This window comes from Barbus barbus (assembly GCF_936440315.1).
Source record: "Barbus barbus genome assembly, chromosome: 31".
NCBI lineage: Eukaryota > Metazoa > Chordata > Actinopteri > Cypriniformes > Cyprinidae > Barbus > Barbus barbus.
Window position 1 is genome coordinate 10,027,352 of NC_136759.1, and position 18,900 is coordinate 10,046,251.

General features: G+C 39.1%; 2 protein-coding genes across 4 annotated transcripts in view; both read left to right on the forward strand.

Annotated features, from left to right (window-relative positions):
• Positions 1-13,369, forward strand: part of LOC306851816 (nuclear receptor-interacting protein 1-like) — a 35,538-nt gene extending 22,169 nt beyond the window's left edge. Inside the window, exon 2 of one of the 2 annotated variants that reach the window (XM_079388263.1) lies at positions 8,667-13,369. In XM_079388263.1, the coding sequence (XP_079244389.1) occupies positions 8,861-12,241 (3,381 nt within the window). In that variant the 5' untranslated portion in view covers positions 8,667-8,860 and the 3' untranslated portion in view covers positions 12,242-13,369. The remainder of the gene's footprint in view (positions 1-8,666) is intronic. The other variant, XM_079388264.1, reaches the window with a different exon arrangement.
• A 4,931-nt stretch (positions 13,370-18,300) lies between these two features.
• The window catches only part of LOC306851817 (arsenite methyltransferase), a 41,594-nt gene continuing 40,994 nt past the window's right edge, over positions 18,301-18,900 (forward strand). For both annotated transcript variants that reach the window (XM_079388265.1, XM_079388266.1), the window contains exon 1: positions 18,301-18,486. In XM_079388265.1, coding sequence (XP_079244391.1) covers positions 18,394-18,486 — 93 coding nt within the window. In that variant the 5' untranslated portion in view covers positions 18,301-18,393. The remainder of the gene's footprint in view (positions 18,487-18,900) is intronic.

The following is an 18,900-nucleotide window of genomic DNA, read 5'->3' on the forward strand; positions in this document are numbered from 1 at the left end:
AGGATCTGCCAGGTGGCCAATGACAGAGTGTCACATGACAGTAGCTTGATGTCAGTGTGTCAAGGCAAGGGTAGACCGGTGGCACAGCATCCTCAAAAACACTTGCATGGATGCACGGTAGCTTTTGCTTTAATCCCCAGCTCTCAAACTGATCGAAAACATCAGAAGGAGAGGCAGTGAGATATATATATATATATATATATATATATATTTTTTTTTTTGTTTGTTTGTTTTTCCTCTCATTTACATATGATTTATCTTCTGCTGGAATTGTAATGATGCTCATTATGCTCATAATGGTCTCCTGGGTCGGGTATATAATTATATACAGCAGACGGATATATTAAATACATTTTTTATATTTCTAATACTTAAAGATTCTAATGCTGTTGTTGATTAAAATTGATTTGTGCCTGTTACATATGTATGTTGGCATTGGTTATTTAGCATTTAAAGTTAAGAGCGACAGTCCTACTTTAATAAAACTACAAGTAAGCCATTTGTAGTTAAAAAAATGTAAAAACAAAGGATTTGTGGTACTAGATCTGTTTAATTGAGCATCCGGACCTCCTCGACACAGCAACATTAGCTCAACCAATGATGTATCTTTGGGACGGAGCTATCTGTTTGTTCAACAAATGGGTCACAGTGGGCGTGTTCTGGGAATGTGTTTGAAAACTAACTCCAAACATCATTTCCAAACACTTTAAAATTCAACAGCCCTTCCAAGCTGACAAAAATAAATTATATAAAATATGACTGGGGTTATTTTAGTATTTTTTTCTATACTGTTACAGCATTTATTAATATTTAGAATTTGCATAGTTTAATTGTTCATTTTCATTTTTAGTGTAGGTTTGAATATTTTTTATGCACTTAAGTGTAGGTATTTATCTAATATATATATTTTTTCATCTAATACTTTATTTAAATGAACAAAAATGATTTTGAATATTTTTAGTTTTAGTCAACAATAACAACACTAGATTATGGGTTCACAATATATCCGTGACCAAAACCTCTAGTACTGGCAATTTTTTTCCTTTTGGCTAATTTTTGAAGCAGATCAAACAATGCCATACAAAACAGGCAGAACATTCTAGATTATAGACTTATAAAATATATCATGATCTTATCAGGCATAACATAAAAAAAAAGTGTTGGTTAGCACTTTTTAAAATCTTGTTTTTATTGTTTATTGACTTATTTTTCTGTATCGCCTACACATTGCTGATGCAGTTGATTTTTTTCTGTGCACTTTGCCCAAGCAAAATTCTTAAAATATAATATTTATTTCCCGAAGTAAAAATAGTTGCTAGTGCGTATAAATACCAAAACAGCAGCTGGTATTTAAAGGCGCTAGGCTAATGACTGTATTTTTCTTAATGCCAGCACCTTCAGAATTTCACAGCATATGTGCAGCAGACTAATGATCCAAATGAGCCCTTTTTTCTCCAGGTCATTTACTGCACACATTGGAAAGCCATTGGTTAAACTTTCTCCGTTAATAAAGAGGAGGGGAAAAAAGAAGAAATTCTATCACTAACCGCTGCAAGGCAAGTTCAAGCCGTAAAGGTCTTGTCAGCATTTCAGCTTGACTTAGCTTTCTTAGCTGACTGTAGTAGTCATGAAGCCATGACCAGTCTCTGCTCCACTTCACCCACACACACACACACACACACACACACACACACATGCTCTCGCACTATAAAATCAAGCGTGCGGCGACAGAGCGGAGCATCTTCTAAGACACAAAATGCAGGCTGTCAGAAGGGCTGGCACAGCCTTGTTGCTGTCACGCTGCCAGGATGCAATATCACTCAGCTGAGGTAGAAAGCCGTCAGTTGTAAAATATGATGAATTATCCCTATTCGGCAGAGAGTGGGCCGTCTGTGGGCGTGTGCCTCTCTGTGTGTACGCGAAAGTACGTGAGGGTGCATAAAGAGAGGCTATGCCTGTGTGTGTGTGTGTGTGTGTGTGTGAGAGTCTGTTTTGTGTGACTGAGCACTGACGGTGTAGTTACAGCACACATAAGAGTGTGTGGGTGAGAAAAAGAGTGAGAGAGACCAGCCACGGGGTTACTACAGGTTTAATGGTGACCTTGTTGTACACGCTCTTAGCTGCTTTCAGTGTTGATTTGCTCAGAGCGAGCGTCTAATCCCCCACCCGGGTGCTCACACACTTGATTAGTGGCCTTGGTTATCTGCCTAGAGGACAAGTCGCTGCCCCCCTCTTTCACTGGTCAGGGCTAGGGCACTGAGGGTTGTCAACCCCAAAGAAAGAAGAAGAGAGAGACAGAAGGAGAGAGAAGAGAGGGGCAGGATGTTGTTTAGGTGTATTAGTATTCAGACAGAGCCTTACAGCCTGCAGAGCAAATTGATTACTACACTGTACCTGTTCTTGTGTCACAGCTCTGGATGAAGGTAAGATCGTATATTGTATATCAGTGTGGGCAAGGCAGAAATATCTCCTTCACATTATGGGACCATTATGAATTTGAGCTTTCTGAAGTTGTGAATGAGTCTGATTACTGTCTGATTTAAATAAGCAGTTTCATAGAGTTCTGCAGCGATGACATATTTCTGAAGGCCAACCTAAAGGTTGCAAAACCCTGGTTCCCTTGAAGAATTGGATTTTTATTTTGGCTTTTGGATTACTGCAGAAAATAAGATCTGTGGCCAACAATGGTTTGAGATTCTTACTCAACTTGTTCATCAAGATAATTTTCTGACCACAAAGTTCATAAATTTTGAAGCCTAAATACAGTCGCCGGAAGTAAAAAGCTGAAGTTAGCAAACAAACTACACCATGGTCACATGACTTTAGCATCACCCCCATCACCCCCCACTCTGACAACTCTTTAAATATTTATGTAAAATCCAATTCAAGTTGGAAAGTTTCAGTTATTCTGTATGAGATTTTTTTTTTGTCCTTATCCATAAATTCTCATCCAGTAAATCATGAACATATGGAAAAGTCATGGGGCATTTGAATATTGTTGTGGACAATGGGGGTCCGTGGAGTCAAATTGCTGAGATCCACTGGCCTAGGCTCATTGTGCATGACATTTACCGTGTATTGCCAGTAACTTATAATGATCTCACATCCTGGAAAAAGTGGAAGCTTGTCTTTTTTGGATGAGGACGTTGCTGAGTTATCTCTAACGACTCAAACAAATGATGTGAGGGTCATGACGCACATGCTGACCCTTCATTTGACCCTTAAGGCAATGGCGCAGTGAATGTTTATTTGTTTTATGAATAATAAAAGTGGTCATTGCTTCCCCCTCGATTTGGACCATTAGACCAATGGAATATTGCACTTTAGACTGTGGCTTTTGTTTATTTTGTCATGCACTTTTTGTGTTTGGCTTTGCAAGTACAGATGTACTTTGCTTTACTGGCAGTCGATGTGCTAAACTTGGTCAGAGCTGTTTACATAATGACTGGCATAAACTATGATCCCGATAAACATGATCTCTTGAGTTAGGGCGAAGGGTGACTTTTAAAAAGCCATGGGCTCTCGTTGTATAACTATTAGTTTCTAGCAGCCTCTTTCTCACAGAAAGTCTTCTAATGCAAATTATTTTTTTCCCTATGTGGAGCCTAAAAAAAGGTCACAGCACTTGTTTTCTGAAGGTTGTGTAGAAGTTCACAAAGCCAAAAACTTCCACTCAAGTACTTGAAGTGTTTTTTGGTATTTTCATGATCTGTTTTTTTGGGCACAGACTGATTCCCATGCTCACGTTCCCCAAGTCATTTCCAGCCCCGGAAACTGGGCCATTTACCACAGTCAATTAGGAGTACAAATATTTAGTTTGTTCCCATTTCCTGGTTGTGGACAGTAATTACATTTTTTTTTTTTTTTTTTTTTTCCTTGATGAGCTTTAGCACACTCAGTATCACTTCAGTATGTCATTTGTTTTTAAGCTGAACCGACAAAGATACATGCAATTCTGTAGCTGAAAATGAACCAGCTTGGTCTTCTCTAAGTGTTCCTGTTAACATTACTCTGCCATCATAAATCTACAAGTCTAAGGTCAAGACTATTACTTGTGGCAAGACTCTGGAATTATGTTTGGAGTCTTGTGACAGTACACGCAGGGGCCCCCCGTATATATTTCTGCTGTCTGCTGGGAAAGGGTTCCTTCTGCTTGGCTAAAACACTCTGGTATCACCCCGTGCTTGCCCATGTGAAAAGGTAACTCATCTTAGGGTCATCATAATGTAGGTTGGACTCATGCTTTTACTAAGAGTCAGAGATTGCACTTGGCAACGCCCTAACTAAAGGGGTGTGCCTCAGCTGGGAAATGTCAATGCCTGATGCCCATAATGCTTGTTTGGAAGTAGGTCACAGTGACCTAGTTTGAATGGTGCATGGCCCTGATTGACTGAGTCACCACCACAACATTATCTTAGGAATGTGTTGTTGTAGTTCCATGGGCTTTTGTGCCTACGTGTGCAACCAAAGGATAACAACAACTTAGCAGTTGCAGTGGCACAACTATGTCCAAAATTCTTTTTTTATTTTGAGAGCTAGACGGCGGGTATGAACGCACATCGCAAGGGCAGCTTTGTTGCTTTTTTTATTAGGACCTAATGCTTTGTATGGACGCCAGCTGTTGCATCAACTCAAACGGCCCCGGCGGAGTGAGTGACCTTGACTTCAAACAGGGCATGCGGCAGGTTTTGCTCCTTTTGCCTCATCATGCATTTTAAATAGCCTAAATGGATTACAGTTTCTGGACAGTGGATGTAATTTATGATCTGGTATTTTTTTGGGAGGTCAATTAATCTTCCAGCCTTGCAGTTGAGAAATGAGGGATCCAGTCCAGATATCAGATCCTCTCCATTTATATCAAGCCAGCCGTTTTTCAGGGATTTATTTCTCGGGTAACTCATTCAGGAGCCTCGTCACCCTGCACTGATGGTGATAGTATTGTGACAAAAAACTCTGAAAAGAACTGAGAGAATAGGCTCATATATAACCGTTTTTTTGTCAAAGATAGGCTACTACAGTCACTTCTTACACAGTTATTCTGAAGCTCATAGCTGTCAGAAAATTTTAGCTTTTTCATATTTGCAAAGCTTTGATTTGAAAGTTTTTACTGAATACATTATTAAAACAGCTGATTTCTTTAAAGATTTCTTTTCTCATGTAAGATACTGAATATCTCTTCGGAGATGAGATAAGTGTGTTAAAGTAATTGTTTATCTGTTTAACCAGGTGAAGGCGTTGTCAGTATTGTTTCCTCTTTTCATTGGATTAGGACAACAAGCTACTGTGGCCTATTGACAGAAGTATAGGATGAAGTGTTGTTGTTGTTGGCCCAAATCAATTACCTTCTCCCACTCTTTGACGCATTAGATATAATGCTTTGTCAGACAAAACGTACATTTTCACAGTCAGATTCAACTTCCAAACTATTTTCATGAAATTCCTCAACTATTTCATTGACAAATATTATTATACTATATCATTATCATAACGTCCATACATTAGAGCTGAAATATACTTACATAGGCAATAGACATTTTATTTTATTAAACAGTTCCATTAATGTTTAGAAGTCGGTTCTATAATGATTTGTCTTTAGAAATAATATCCAGATTAGAGCTATTTTGATTGTGTAGTGGCATAGGAGTTTCTCAGGCCTGTCACTCTCACACCCCTGTGACCGATATCTTGATAAGGTCATCCCGTACTGTCCACCCCCTGTCAGCCCCAGCAAAGTAGAGCAACCAGGGGTGCCAATTAGGAGCAGAACAAATCAACCATAGCCATTGACCTTCACTTTGACTATAGAGCACTGACAAGGTCAGCCTTGTGTGTATGATCAAGTACTTACAATTCCATCTTATGTTTTCGTTTTCCTATGAAGTGCAGACATTATTGTGACATTGGTAGTGCTGTACCAAGAGGCTCGAGTTGTGTTGGGAGTATAGTGTTTAGCAGGCTTATACACAATAAATGTGTCAGTCTGCAGAGCCAATGGCACTGTGTGATCCAGAGGTGGTATATTTTGAGATAATGTAGTGAGAGCAACTACGGTAACATAGAAGTGAAGGATTAGGCTGCATCATGTGGGCGTTCATTCTCCAGGCACTGACACTGACTGCAGAGAGGGTGAGAGAGATACCTATGTCTGTCAAACCAGCCAGCAACATCTAGGCCGAGTAAATGTTTGTCAGAAATCATCAGAAATGAACTTTTTGCACCCTGAATAAATATATAAATTCATATATCAGATACTGGATTTAATATAAAATTGGTCAAATGTAAGATAACATAAAACAGAAATATTGTTTAATAATAACAGCCATTTTCGTCACTTTTGCTCCATTTTTGCTCTGACACCTGTTCAATTTCTAAACCTGCCAGTTATTATAGATAATTAGAAAAACCTTTTCCAAATACATGTTAGCTTTCTGTGGTTGTCTTACAAAGAACTGAGTTCTCAACTGGCAGTTTTGTGGGTCTAACTTGGCAAGAGTTCTGTCAAAACATTTAATCCTCTTCAGGATAGTGTTTTTTATTTTTTACCTAATATCTGTCAAATCAATCAATTAGGGTAAACGTACCTATTAAGCTCACCAAAATCTACATTGAGACATTTTTAGTGCACAAGATATTGGTTTCAGTACAAAAAGTTAGGTTAAAATATAATATTAATCTCTCTCACAAAAATATTTAATTTTATTTTAAATGACAAAAACATTTCAATTAAGATCATTAAATACAAAAAGTCTGGCTGTGCTTAATGGGTTCCCATTAAGCTCGCATCATATTTTATTAAAAATTCTTGCTTATTTTAAGGAAATTTTTTAATGAATAATTGTAAAAATATATATTTCTTGAAGGTACAAAGTCAATCACAAAGCCCCCCCCCCCCCCAAAAAAAAAAAACAGAACACTAAAATCAAGCAACAAGGCATTCAAGTCGATAAGTTTATATATTCATAGTGAAGTGTCATTTAAGCACATTGCAGCATCTAGACTAGTCCACTTTCAGCTAACACATTCAAAAAACAAATAAAACAAACCAATAAAACATTTCATTCATGGGGATGAACACAGAAACTAGCCTCATTATCAAACGTCTTTTTAAATAGATGTCAAATTATCTATAGTCTCTTAAGGCTGGAATACACTACATGATTTATGCCCCAATTTTCCACAGATTTACAGTCTGGAGAAGTCGATGATAGCTGCCAAAGATCAGAGCCAGTCTGCAGATTTTAGTCGACAGAATCCATAGAAAATCGATTAACTTACCTTAAAGTGACAACCATCAGTTAATATTTAAAGTCTGTTTATGAAGTATTTACATAGACGTTTAATGTGGAAGAGCTTAAAGAGAGCACATTGACCTTAACTGGAGCAGCAACAATTTTTTTATACATTTCATGTAATATTTATTAAAATGACAGGATTTTGCTAAATAAATAGTCTAGGTCATGTATAAAGTTCATACATATTTTAATATGAACAACTATTATTAACTATATCTATGAAATTATACTTTTTCTTATTGATGTCACACTGAAGCTGTGTGATTTTCATAGTAGTGCACCCTTTAAGCTCAATTAAAAAATATGAAATCTTTAAAAATTACAACACTGTAAAACCACAGACCAGCAATAAACTGTCAATTTATAATATTATGGATATAAAAGTACAAGCCAGTAATGCCTGTGAAGTAATATGTTAGCGTAGCACACAATCTTATACAGCGAGTCAGCTAACTGTGTTCTGTAGCATCTGCGCTATGTTGCTAAAACTATCTTTTGGATCTAATGTAATTATTTCCCACATCCATGTTCCAGGTTATAATATGCAAAAGTTTGAACATTAATCTCTTAATTATACAATAAGTAGTGCAATTTACCCAAAATAAAGGCTTAAACATCTAAAAAATGCACATGTACGGTGCTCCTCTTTTGGTGAAAGTTTTTAGACAGCTTTCAAAATGGCCGCCAGACAGTGTGAACATATGGAGACCCATATATCTCAGTGTCCAATGATCTGATTGACTTGAAATTACAGGATGTATGTAATAACGAACACATCGTTTGGTTAAGACTTCAAGTAGGATAATAAATAATTTTTTCTTTTTATAATCTGATCTCACAAATGGAAGTGTGCTTAATGGGTATGTGAGCTTAATTGGTACGTTTACCCTAGTCTTTAAAGCCCTGTGTATTCAGTTTTAATGAGATTCAGCAAGCTAATTCCTACTGCTTAAGAGTCCAGAGAAGAGAAGAAAAACCTTAGGAAGATGGTTATTGCTATGATGGTACAGAATGAGTCTTAATTGAATCCCTTTCTGTATACGAGTGAGATCCGTCTATAGTTCATACCTTTTGGCATGTGAAAAAGACTGTGAAAACACTTGCATGCAATAACAGAGGACATTATGGCCTTGCTTGCTAACACATCATTTATCATAAAAATAACCCGATGGTTAGTCTTTAAAAATTCAAGGCTCGAAGGTAGAAAGACTTTTTGTTTATAATCTCTTTTGCCCGTAAAATTTATCAACATAGGAAATGTTAAACTACATGTTAAAGATTAGCTGAATTTGCTTTGTTGAATACAATGATGTGTTGTATACAATATCTAGCTAATAATTTTCATAATAATTCATGTTTCTCTCTCTTGTGCAGGACCATCACCAGCTGACCTTGTGGACAGAATTACTGGATGTAAGCAGTGATTTCACTCACAGCCCTGGAGCATTGAAGAACAAAACCAGTGCCATGGAATCCTACAAGACTTGACTGCATTACGATCCTGTGCTTATCTTAACAATGGCAAACATGATTTTAAACTCCATTCATGCTTAGCTCTTGCCTCCTGTATGGGGGGAAGGGCTTGTGAATCTACATCATACCTTTCTTTTACCCAAAAAAAACAAGGTTTGGAAGCTAAAAACTGTAAGGTCTCTTGGCAGAACGTAACAGAACAAGTTTTCCCTCTATTGTGGTGGCCAACCATACAAGGGACTATAGTATTGAACATGACTCATGGGGAAGAGCCTGGCCCTGAAACACACCAGGATTCTGCTGTATTAACATATCTGGAAGGCTTACTCATGCATCAGGTAGCAGGAGGACAGGGTGCGGCAGCAACACAGAGTGGAAGCCAAGAGCTGAGGAATAAGGACGGGACAGGGCATGCACAGCCTAGTCATGGCACTCGACAGGAGCAGAACCGAACAAATTCCCACTGTGGAGCCTCACAGCACCTCAGAAAGGCTCGTCTCCTCAACTCGGAGGCCTGGACAGAGAGTGAGACTCAACGGAGGTTAGCACCCTCTGTTGCACTCAACGGGCAAAGTGAAGACCACCACAGTGGCCAGAACGGTACCTACCAGGATAAAGGGGAAAGTACACTTCTAGCTAGTTTGCTGCAGTCTTTCAGTTCTCGACTTCAAAACGTGACCCTGCCACATCAGATTATCCAAGGCTTGAGGCCACCAGATGCCCCCTGCCAGATAAGCAAGCCTGTACAAGAAGACAGGGCAGATGTGCCTTGCCACGGACCAGCCTTGAGCCACCTCAAAGGGTTAGTGAGCAAGAGCAAAATGCAGAATCACAGCAACAGTGTGCCTTATCAACGTCGACGGTCTAGCCAGGAAAGTTTTTCAGAATCTCCCAAGGCAATGCAGAGCAGTTCTCCATCCCCATCTCCTGAGTCTCTATCTTGTACGGAGCGCCTAAAAGCTGTGGCAAACCTGGTAAATATCAGATCAAGCCCTGCTCCATCGCCCAAACCAAGTGTGGCCTGTAGTCAACTGGCTCTGTTGCTCTCTAGTGAGGCCCACCTGCAACAGTACTCTCGAGAACATGCCCTGAAAGCCCAACTCTCTGGACGATCAGCCAGTGAAAGACTATCTGCCATGGTCACACAGCAGACACAAGATAAACAACCTACAACTTCTGGCCAGACTCATGGACTAAGCCTCTTACACACCAAGAATGGAATACCTTCACAAATGTCAACCAGCTCCAGTCGACAAAGTCCAAGCCTGACCTCAGGGCAAAGAAGGACAGAAGGTTCCATGCGCACAGGACAACGATTTAGAGAGCGTCGACCTTTCGAGAAACAAGGCAGACCATCACAGAACTGCAGCAGTCTTCTACTTCAGCTTCTCAACAGTCACAACACTTCACAGCGAATTAATGGACAGGGTCACCTGAAAGACGACCTCAGTACCTTTGGCACTCTGGCCTCTCCGCTTTTTTCAGATAGCGAGCACTCAAACCCCGACAGCAGTCTCACAAAAGACAGCAGCGATGCTGAGAGCACTTACTCTAGTTGCTCTCCAATTGACCTTTCGCTAAAGAAAAGAATAAATGTACAAACACCTGTATCTACTTCATCCTCACCTGTACGGGACAGAGTCCGAGAGTCTTCGTTAAACAGGTGGAAGCCTGAGATTCCACCTGTCAAAATTACCTCAGATCACAGGGAGGTGGACACCTGTTCAGAGATGAAACCTCATCACAAGGTCACTCTATTACAGTTGCTCTTGGATCACAAAAATAACGAGAGAGTAAACAAAGGTCTGGATAATCCAGATTTGCTGCAAACTGTAATCCCTAAGGTCACTAGTGCATCTACAAGTAGCCAGAGTGTTTTCAGTACAGTTAGGTGTAAGGACATAAGTGACCTTAGCGGACACTGTGGATTGAGTTGTAGAAGTCCCAAACTCCTGCCAACTTTCTCCCAAAGCAGAGACTCCAACAGCAGTGCATCTCCATATACACTTTATGGGTCTCCGCATTCTCAGTCTGTCCCATTGGATCTTTGTAAAGCAAAACAACCTGCAAGTGATGTAAGAGTAAAAGAACCTGCCTTTAGTGCTAGTAAATTGTTACAGAATTTAGCTCAGTGTGGAAAACAAAACCCTGATATTTCTCCTTCAACACAGGCACCTTTAGCCCCTATCAAACTCATGACCCAAGAGCTGAAAGTTAACCATCCTCCAACTTTACTTGAGAGACTCACTGCACCAATTCAGAGAAATAATACACTGTGGGAAGAGGCCAAAGCAAAAACTTCAGCTGTGCCCGAAGCAACACAGCATGTCTCTGAGATTGAGAATCTGCTTGAAAGGCGTACAGTTCTACAACTTCTTTTGGGCAATGCTCCTCAGAAAGAAAAGGTAGGCAGTAAACGAAAACGAGAACATAGCAAAAATAGTTCTGTGGAAAAACCAACACATCAGGCAACTGGCCAACCAAATGGTTCTCCTTTGGATATTACAATTAAAACTGAGCCTGTTGAAGAGGGTCATACGTATGACTATGACAAAATGTCAGTACTGGAGCCTAGAAAAAGCACCTGTTATCATTCTCATGAAAGCATCAAACAAGAACCATTGTCCCCAGAGGCTCCCACCAGAGATGGTCTTCTCTGTCATCTCCTAAAGAAACGAGCCAAAAAAAACTTTCAGCCAAACAAAGTAGAAAACCTAAACAAGAGTTGTGTCAAAGAAGAATCAGTTGAAACCCAGCGACCAACAATCCCAAAAAAGAGGAAATTTTCAATAGAACTAGAATATCATAACTCCTCAACTCAGCATACCAGGGATTTGGACCATTCTGGTAGCATGAAAGAAGACAACAGTGGTTGTTTTGCCACCAGAGATCTAGAGACAAGAGAGGCCAGAGACCCATCAAGCCCCCCAGAGGCTGACAGTCCACCAGCTAGGTTTCCACCATATGAGTCTAACGAAAACCGAAGTTTCAATGTTCTAAAGCAGCTGCTTCTTTCAGACAACTGCCTGAAGGAACTGTCTCAGCCAAGGGGTACATTCAGTTCACCGTCACATACTGTGCTGAATGGGAATACAATCAAGCAATCATGTAATTGGGAAATTCAAAACTTTCACCAGAGCCTGAGTCCCAGCAATGCATCTTCTAAAAAAGCAAGCAGTCACAAGCAAGAAACTCCCCATGTTACACAGCAGGAGCCTGCAAGGTCAAAAATCAATTACAGCACCACAAAGGATTTGAAGGGCCCTGCAAAGATGGTTAATGGAGATGATCAAACACACAAGTATGGGCCAGACTCGCCTCGGTTTACTAAGACTAACCCTATTTTGTACTATATGCTCCAGAGGAGCAATGCACAACTGGCTAAAGAGAGCGAGGGCTTGGAAGTAGGCTCGGGACAAATACAGACAAAGGTAAAAAATCAGTCATCAGGTGATACTGAGGCCTTTGAACTTTAAAACAAAATTCACAGAATTACAATGGAACACTTAGTTGTGACTCAACACGGCTAAACGGGTCATTGAAGAAATACTAGTTTTGAGACTGAACCAGCATCTGTGCTTCAACTAGAAATGTGCTTCTTTTTATTCTCTCTGCTTCTTATCTACTTTTGTTTTTATGGAGGCATCTCACATTTTTCACTTGAATTACGTGTCATTTAGTTCACAGAAAGACCATGAAACCAAAGTTCATTTGAATATTTATAAGCACTACTTTCTGGCTGATTTCTTTCCTATGTTCTAAACGGCAAAGAAAATAAGTTTTCTACAAAAGGTGTGTGACAGATTTGCCCTCATGTATTTGTAACGATATCAGTTCCCACTCCGTTTTCCACACATGGGTAGAATTTTGGCCTCAGGCCAAACTATTGAGTTATGATGCACCGATGCACATGATAATCTGTATAAACAGCCTCAGCAGTTGTTAGTGAATATTCTTCAATTTACCATGCTGAAATGAAGAAATAACTGTATTGTTACTTTGTCTATGCCAGGAAGGCATTAAATGTCACCGTATTTATACATTCAAATAAATGAAATGGTTGCCTTTTTAAAAATAAAGGCATCTCTCATTGGTTCTATACTGTTCGAATAAACTAACAGCAACGTTAAAGCTGTATATTCATTATCATGTTTAGATAATATGGAATATGAATCCATCAGTATTACAACATGATATCTTGATATCTATGGTATGTGAAGTGTGTATACTTTTGTTATATTGTTCTCTTTAATTTCTCTCTCTCTCTCTCTCATTGAAAACAATGTTGTGATGTGCTTTATTCTTTATTCTGCATTCTCAGCATTTGCCCGTGTCAAGACAGAAATGGATTTTTACAATAATCTAGAAGATGATGAATGAAAATCACAAGAGTTACTACAAATGACTGCTTTTTGTTCATGTTTTGTATTTGTGTATTTTATGAACAGGTCTCGGTATTAGCATGTCATAAGATGTTTGTTCTATTATGCAAGAGATTGTTGCATCGACTTGAGACAAATCAGTCCAATCTCAGCTGTCTGTCATGTTAATGGAACACATTGATCTAATAAAGGGAGTGTTTGTGGTATTAAGGCCATTCCCACAAAAATATGTTTGCTCGTGATGTTTTACAGTCTTACGTTTGACATGTGTTGTTTTTCATCAATCTTAAAGACTCGTTATAAACTATATTTATGTACATAGCATATTCTTTATGAAAGACAGCTATTTTGTATGAATGAAAAGCATTTTAGTTTTGAAATTTCTTAAAGAGACTTCAAAGTAAATGCCATGTGAATATGTATTCTAGAGGATGATTTTTGTCCTCCTTTTGCATGTGTCTCCTGATTAAACTATGATAATCTGTTCTGCAATATCTTGTGTTATGTCAGATATTTAAGAGTACACTGCTGCCTGTTGCATGCAGATGCATGAGAAGGTTCCTATGTATTGCTGAACATGGGGAAATTCAAAGTCTTAAGCATATATATATATATATATATATATATATATATATATATATATATATATATATATTTTGTCATGGAGCCCAATACATAAAAATGTGATCTGTATGTTTGTCATGAGAAATAGACTGCTGGGCAAAATGTTTAAACTTTTGAAACAAATGTGCATATGAAGATATTTATTTTGTTTTTACTCAATTTTATTTTTTACGAGGAGAAAACCAAACAGGTTAAACAATCATGTTCCGTACTGTACAGTACAAAGATGGATTACACTGACACTTCAAAGACTTCTATTGGTTTTGAAATATTGTTTTGATGCAGGCTAACTGCGATACGTTTGAGTATTATTGTGTATCATTATTTCTAAAAAATACATTTCATTTGGGTGTTTACTTGCACAGATTTCGAATAAAGATTTGAAATGCACAATCAGAATAAACCTGTCGTTTATGTCTTGCAACTGTTTTTTCCCCTTATACTGTCCTGATTTATGTCTCAATTAGCGTATGACCTGTGCTTGACCCCTGGTTGCACAAAAACTGATTTTACATGCAAAAAAGAAGTTAGGAGTGTGTTTGTTGTACATGGAACCCTTTTCTTTGGCTGAGTAAACCTTGCTCTTGGCCTAAATTTTATCTGCTGTGCCCCGAGTCATGACCTTAATTCCTGTCGTTTGCGGTGACAGATGTGAGAGGAAGTGATAGGACAGATGACCTCGTGCATCACTGGGGCCAACATCAAGACAGATCAGTGGCCTATAAAACGGTATTCTGGAAGAAAGGGACATTCTGCAACAAAGTACAACCTGCCTCGGGCCTACAGGGTTGCTTTTATCAGGAAACGGAGGAGAGAAATGCGATTCCCTCACCTTCTGCTCACTCGCATCTAAATATTGAAATTCTTAAAAGCTCAAAAATGACATGCAGACAATTTTGAGTGACAGACAGCGGAGCACGAGGGGTTTTAATAATCAAGCTGGGAGAAGCACGCAAGCCTGTTTTTGAATATGAGTTTCTATTATGTTTCCCTCCAAAACTAGGTCATATAATATAGGCCTACACCTCCTTTTATGTGTCTGTGTTAAAGTGAGGGGGTAGGGGGTAGTTGAAGTGAGAGTTGATGGGATTAATTTAAAGCTAAAGCAGGTCTGAGTTGTACATGAGTGTGAATCAAAAATGCTTTTGGAGTTTCAGGGTAAACTAACAGATCAAATCATCCTCTACAGTACTTTGAAAGTTAAAAAGCATAATAAATGGCGTCATTTTGCTTGTAAAATAAGGGATGATAAACCTCTGAACAACTAGAAAGTGCTGTCGGGAGGGTCGGTAAAGCAGCAGTGCCACTGATTAAGTGGAGGACACTCTTCGCATTCCTGCTGAGTTTCTTTTACAGATCCTCTCCCTCGTAATTGGACAAGAGCTTGCGTGCATTTTTGATGGATCAAAGGAAGTTGCACAGTTGGCATGAATCCGCTGATGTGGAACAATACATAAAAAGTATGCTGTGCTTGGCTGATGATAGTTAATGCCTCATGTGCTTAAGCGGGAAATTCTAAATCATACCTGTGATTTATGGATCTCCGAACTCCTCATATGAAATATGGCTTCTTGGCTCCCTTACAGCCAATGCATGCGCTCCTATCACTGACGTCTTCACTTAAACAGGCCCTGTAACCTTAAGCAAAGGATTTCACAGTATGCATGTACGCATCCATCTTTACTACGAATTTAACAATGAAATATATATATATTGTCCTTGCTGATGGCAAATTCCTCAAAGTTTTATTTATTTGTTTCAATGTAATCAATATTGTTTATTAAGTGAAGTGAAGTGACATACTGCCAAGTATGGTGACCCATACTCGGAATTTGTGCTCTGCATTTAACCCATCCAACGTGCGCACACACACAGCAGTGAACACACACACACCGTGAACACACACCTGGAGCAGTGGGCAGCCATTTATGCTGCGGCGCTCCGGGGAGCAGTTGGGGTTCCGGTTCCTTGCTCAAGGGCACCTCAGTCGTGGTATTGAGGGTGGAGAGAGCGCTGTACATTCACTCCCCCCACCTACAATCCCTGCCGGACCGAGACTCGAACCCGCAACCTTTGGATTACGAGTCCGACTCTCTAACCATTAGGCCATGACTTCCCCCCTTAAAGCCAAGTATCTCATCAAGTTGGTGTTTTTTAAGTGTTTTACATTTACTCCAAAATAATTTATTTGTAAACTTATGTTCAGCTATTCATTTTAATAGTTTACTTTTAGCTATTTTTGAATTTTTCGGATCATTATCAAAGCTGGGTAAAATATTGGTCACACCAAGATTTACTTAAAATTTCACCAACCTGATTACTCACTAAAACCTCCCACAGATCCTGCTTTTAGGCCATTTTAAGTCTTATTTTGATGTACAAAGTGGTTATAACTAAGTGTATGAGTTGTTTACTTACTTTTTGAAATGAGTCTTTCCCATTAACGCCTTTTAATTGTTAATTCAGACTGATTACTAAATGCGAAATTGCACAAACACAAGAGGTGGGATTTATCGCATGAACCAATCACAGACGAAAATAAACATATCCAATCATATCGCGATAGAGGCATTAATGCCTCCTCTCATGTGACTTTCCCACGCTTTTTAGAGGGTCTGTTAAAAGTCAATGGGCTCAGGGGAGGTGAGGGAAACACAGACTCCCGCTGTAACTTTACCTGCTGGTGTTACTGTTGTATAATATTTCTTTAGGAAAAGAGTGGTATTTAATGTTATATTTTGTAATATTGGCGTTAAATAATTTTTTTGTACGAGTGTTTTTTTCTCATCCAATATTTTGAGGAGACACTGCCTCCCGTCTATGCCTGATCTAAAGGTTTTTCTGTTCATTTCACAGACACCACATTGTATAATCCTTCTGAGCCACCACAGTGTGTCAACACAGCAGGATCTGATGCTATCCTGGTATACATTGTTCTTGTGGTCAAAGGGAAATAACTAACCTTGAATGTGTTGCAATAGCTTGCTTTAACTAGATGGTCTGAGGGGTTCAAAAGGGCAGCAGAGGTTAAAAAAGACCTCGGAGATTGTACGTGTGCATGTGCGTAGGGCAGAAAGGGGAACAGTGGGGTTTTGTTTGCCGAGGAGAAGGCTGACTGTGTGACACTGTACACATTCCCCTCCTCTGACTTCCACTTTATTTGATCTTCCAAAGATTACCCTTTCCTTCAACTTCTCATAACCTTTAGTCTGGCAGCGAACCCTTCCCAGTGTAGATGTTTGTCAGGCTTGAACTGACAATAACCTCTTGCTTGACTACAAAAAAGGAACAGAAATTAAACAAATAAGTCTGGGACTAAGACCGAGGTCAAGTTTTGGAGCTTGACAACTATTCGTTTGTCAGAGAACACAGAGGGGGGCTGGAAATGCCGCACAGAGAACACTGGCTTTGATGTCTCAGTCTGCGGTACAGTGACCATGGACTTAGAATACGGTACAAAGGGTCACGGATAAAAAACAGAGCTTTGATAAACAGTCAGGTTAACTTAGTAATGAAGTCGGATGCCATGCATGTGAATGAATGCTAGTAGCATACAATTCATTTAACAGGCCTGAAATAATCTATATTTATGCATATGCAGGCAAGTTAAGTAATATAGTACATTTCATACAGTGTTAATTCATAGTGCATTAATCATTTATTAACATAAAAAGAGTAAGGAAAATATTTTTTTATTTAGTCAAATATAATTTTTTTAGAAATGTATTGTTAAATGTCCTTTATTTACAGTAGGTGTTCCATATGCATCAGTTAGAGTGTACCATTTATTTTATTGCTTTTTTAAGGTCAAAATACTATAAAAACCCAAACTAGAAAACACTGAAATTAGCTGGAGACTCATCTCTCTGAAAATGTCTCATCATTAATAACAAAGGCCTTTCAGACTCATCCCACAGATATTTGCTTACAACGGGGTGAAACCAGACATACTTGGACCACCCTTTAATCAAAGTACAGGCTGTTGTTTGGTAAAAGACTCAGGACTCTGAGGGCAGAGTAAGGTCACAGCTGACTGATTCTGCTTAATGTCAAGCAGGACACTGTGGGAAGAGTTTTCCAGTTCCATGCACACACACACGGGAGAGCAACAATGTCTGTATTCATCACAGCATGTCAGGCCTCTTCTTCACACCACTGTCTCATAACTCTGCCAAGACTTTCTGCCATCCATACTTCACTCTAGATACACACTTAAGAATTACAGATGATTTCCTGGACATTATATTTGACAAAGCATCATTCACTTATCTAATTCCTACTCTTACTCCAAAGGTAAATGATTCCACAATTGGTCTGGAAGATAATTTATGGAATCAACGAATAGTCACAGAATGCTGCACACTAGTTATTAAACATAACTAGTTATTATGGAAGAGGCATAAGACATGTTATGGTCTTTGAAAATATGGACGCGTTGCGCCCTCCAGTGGTATTGTATGTTCACGTTGATTGTTTATTTCTGCAGAAACAGTTTGTAGGTAGGACTTTGCCCCTGAAGTTGTATACACATAAAAGTATTCTTTAGCTGTGCAATACACACTAATACGTCAGATTCGAAGGCGTTCACAAAACTGCAGCTATATTCCATTCGGTTCGCATTTATGAACTACGCTGCTACATTTTTACGTTCTCTGGTTGTTTGGCGTAAAGTACAAACCCTTAGCATGTCTTCTGCTGTTCATGAAAACGTGAAGGTAAGCGGTCATGTTTACGTTCAACGACGATACATTCCATTTAATCCCATCGTTTACACCTGTGATCAAAATATAGCCTACTTCTGCGTTTGGGGGGTCTAATATGAGATGTTGATGTATTTCATGCAGAGTTGTGCACTATAACAAAGTCCGAAGTCACATGATCCGAAATGTTTGATACCAGTTTGTCCTTAAAGATGTCCCAATAATGTTCCTCAATACTACCATATTAAGCCACTTTCTCAGGAACTTTTTTTTCCCGCTGACCTGTCTGCGTTTCCATCGCGCGTTTCTCAATACAAAGTACGCACATTTCAGACTTAAGTCCTCGGTAACGTTAGTTTGGACTTCAAAAGTTCGGGTCGGGAGTATTTCTGCAAAGAGCAGCGTGCTTGATAACATCAGTCAGCTCGC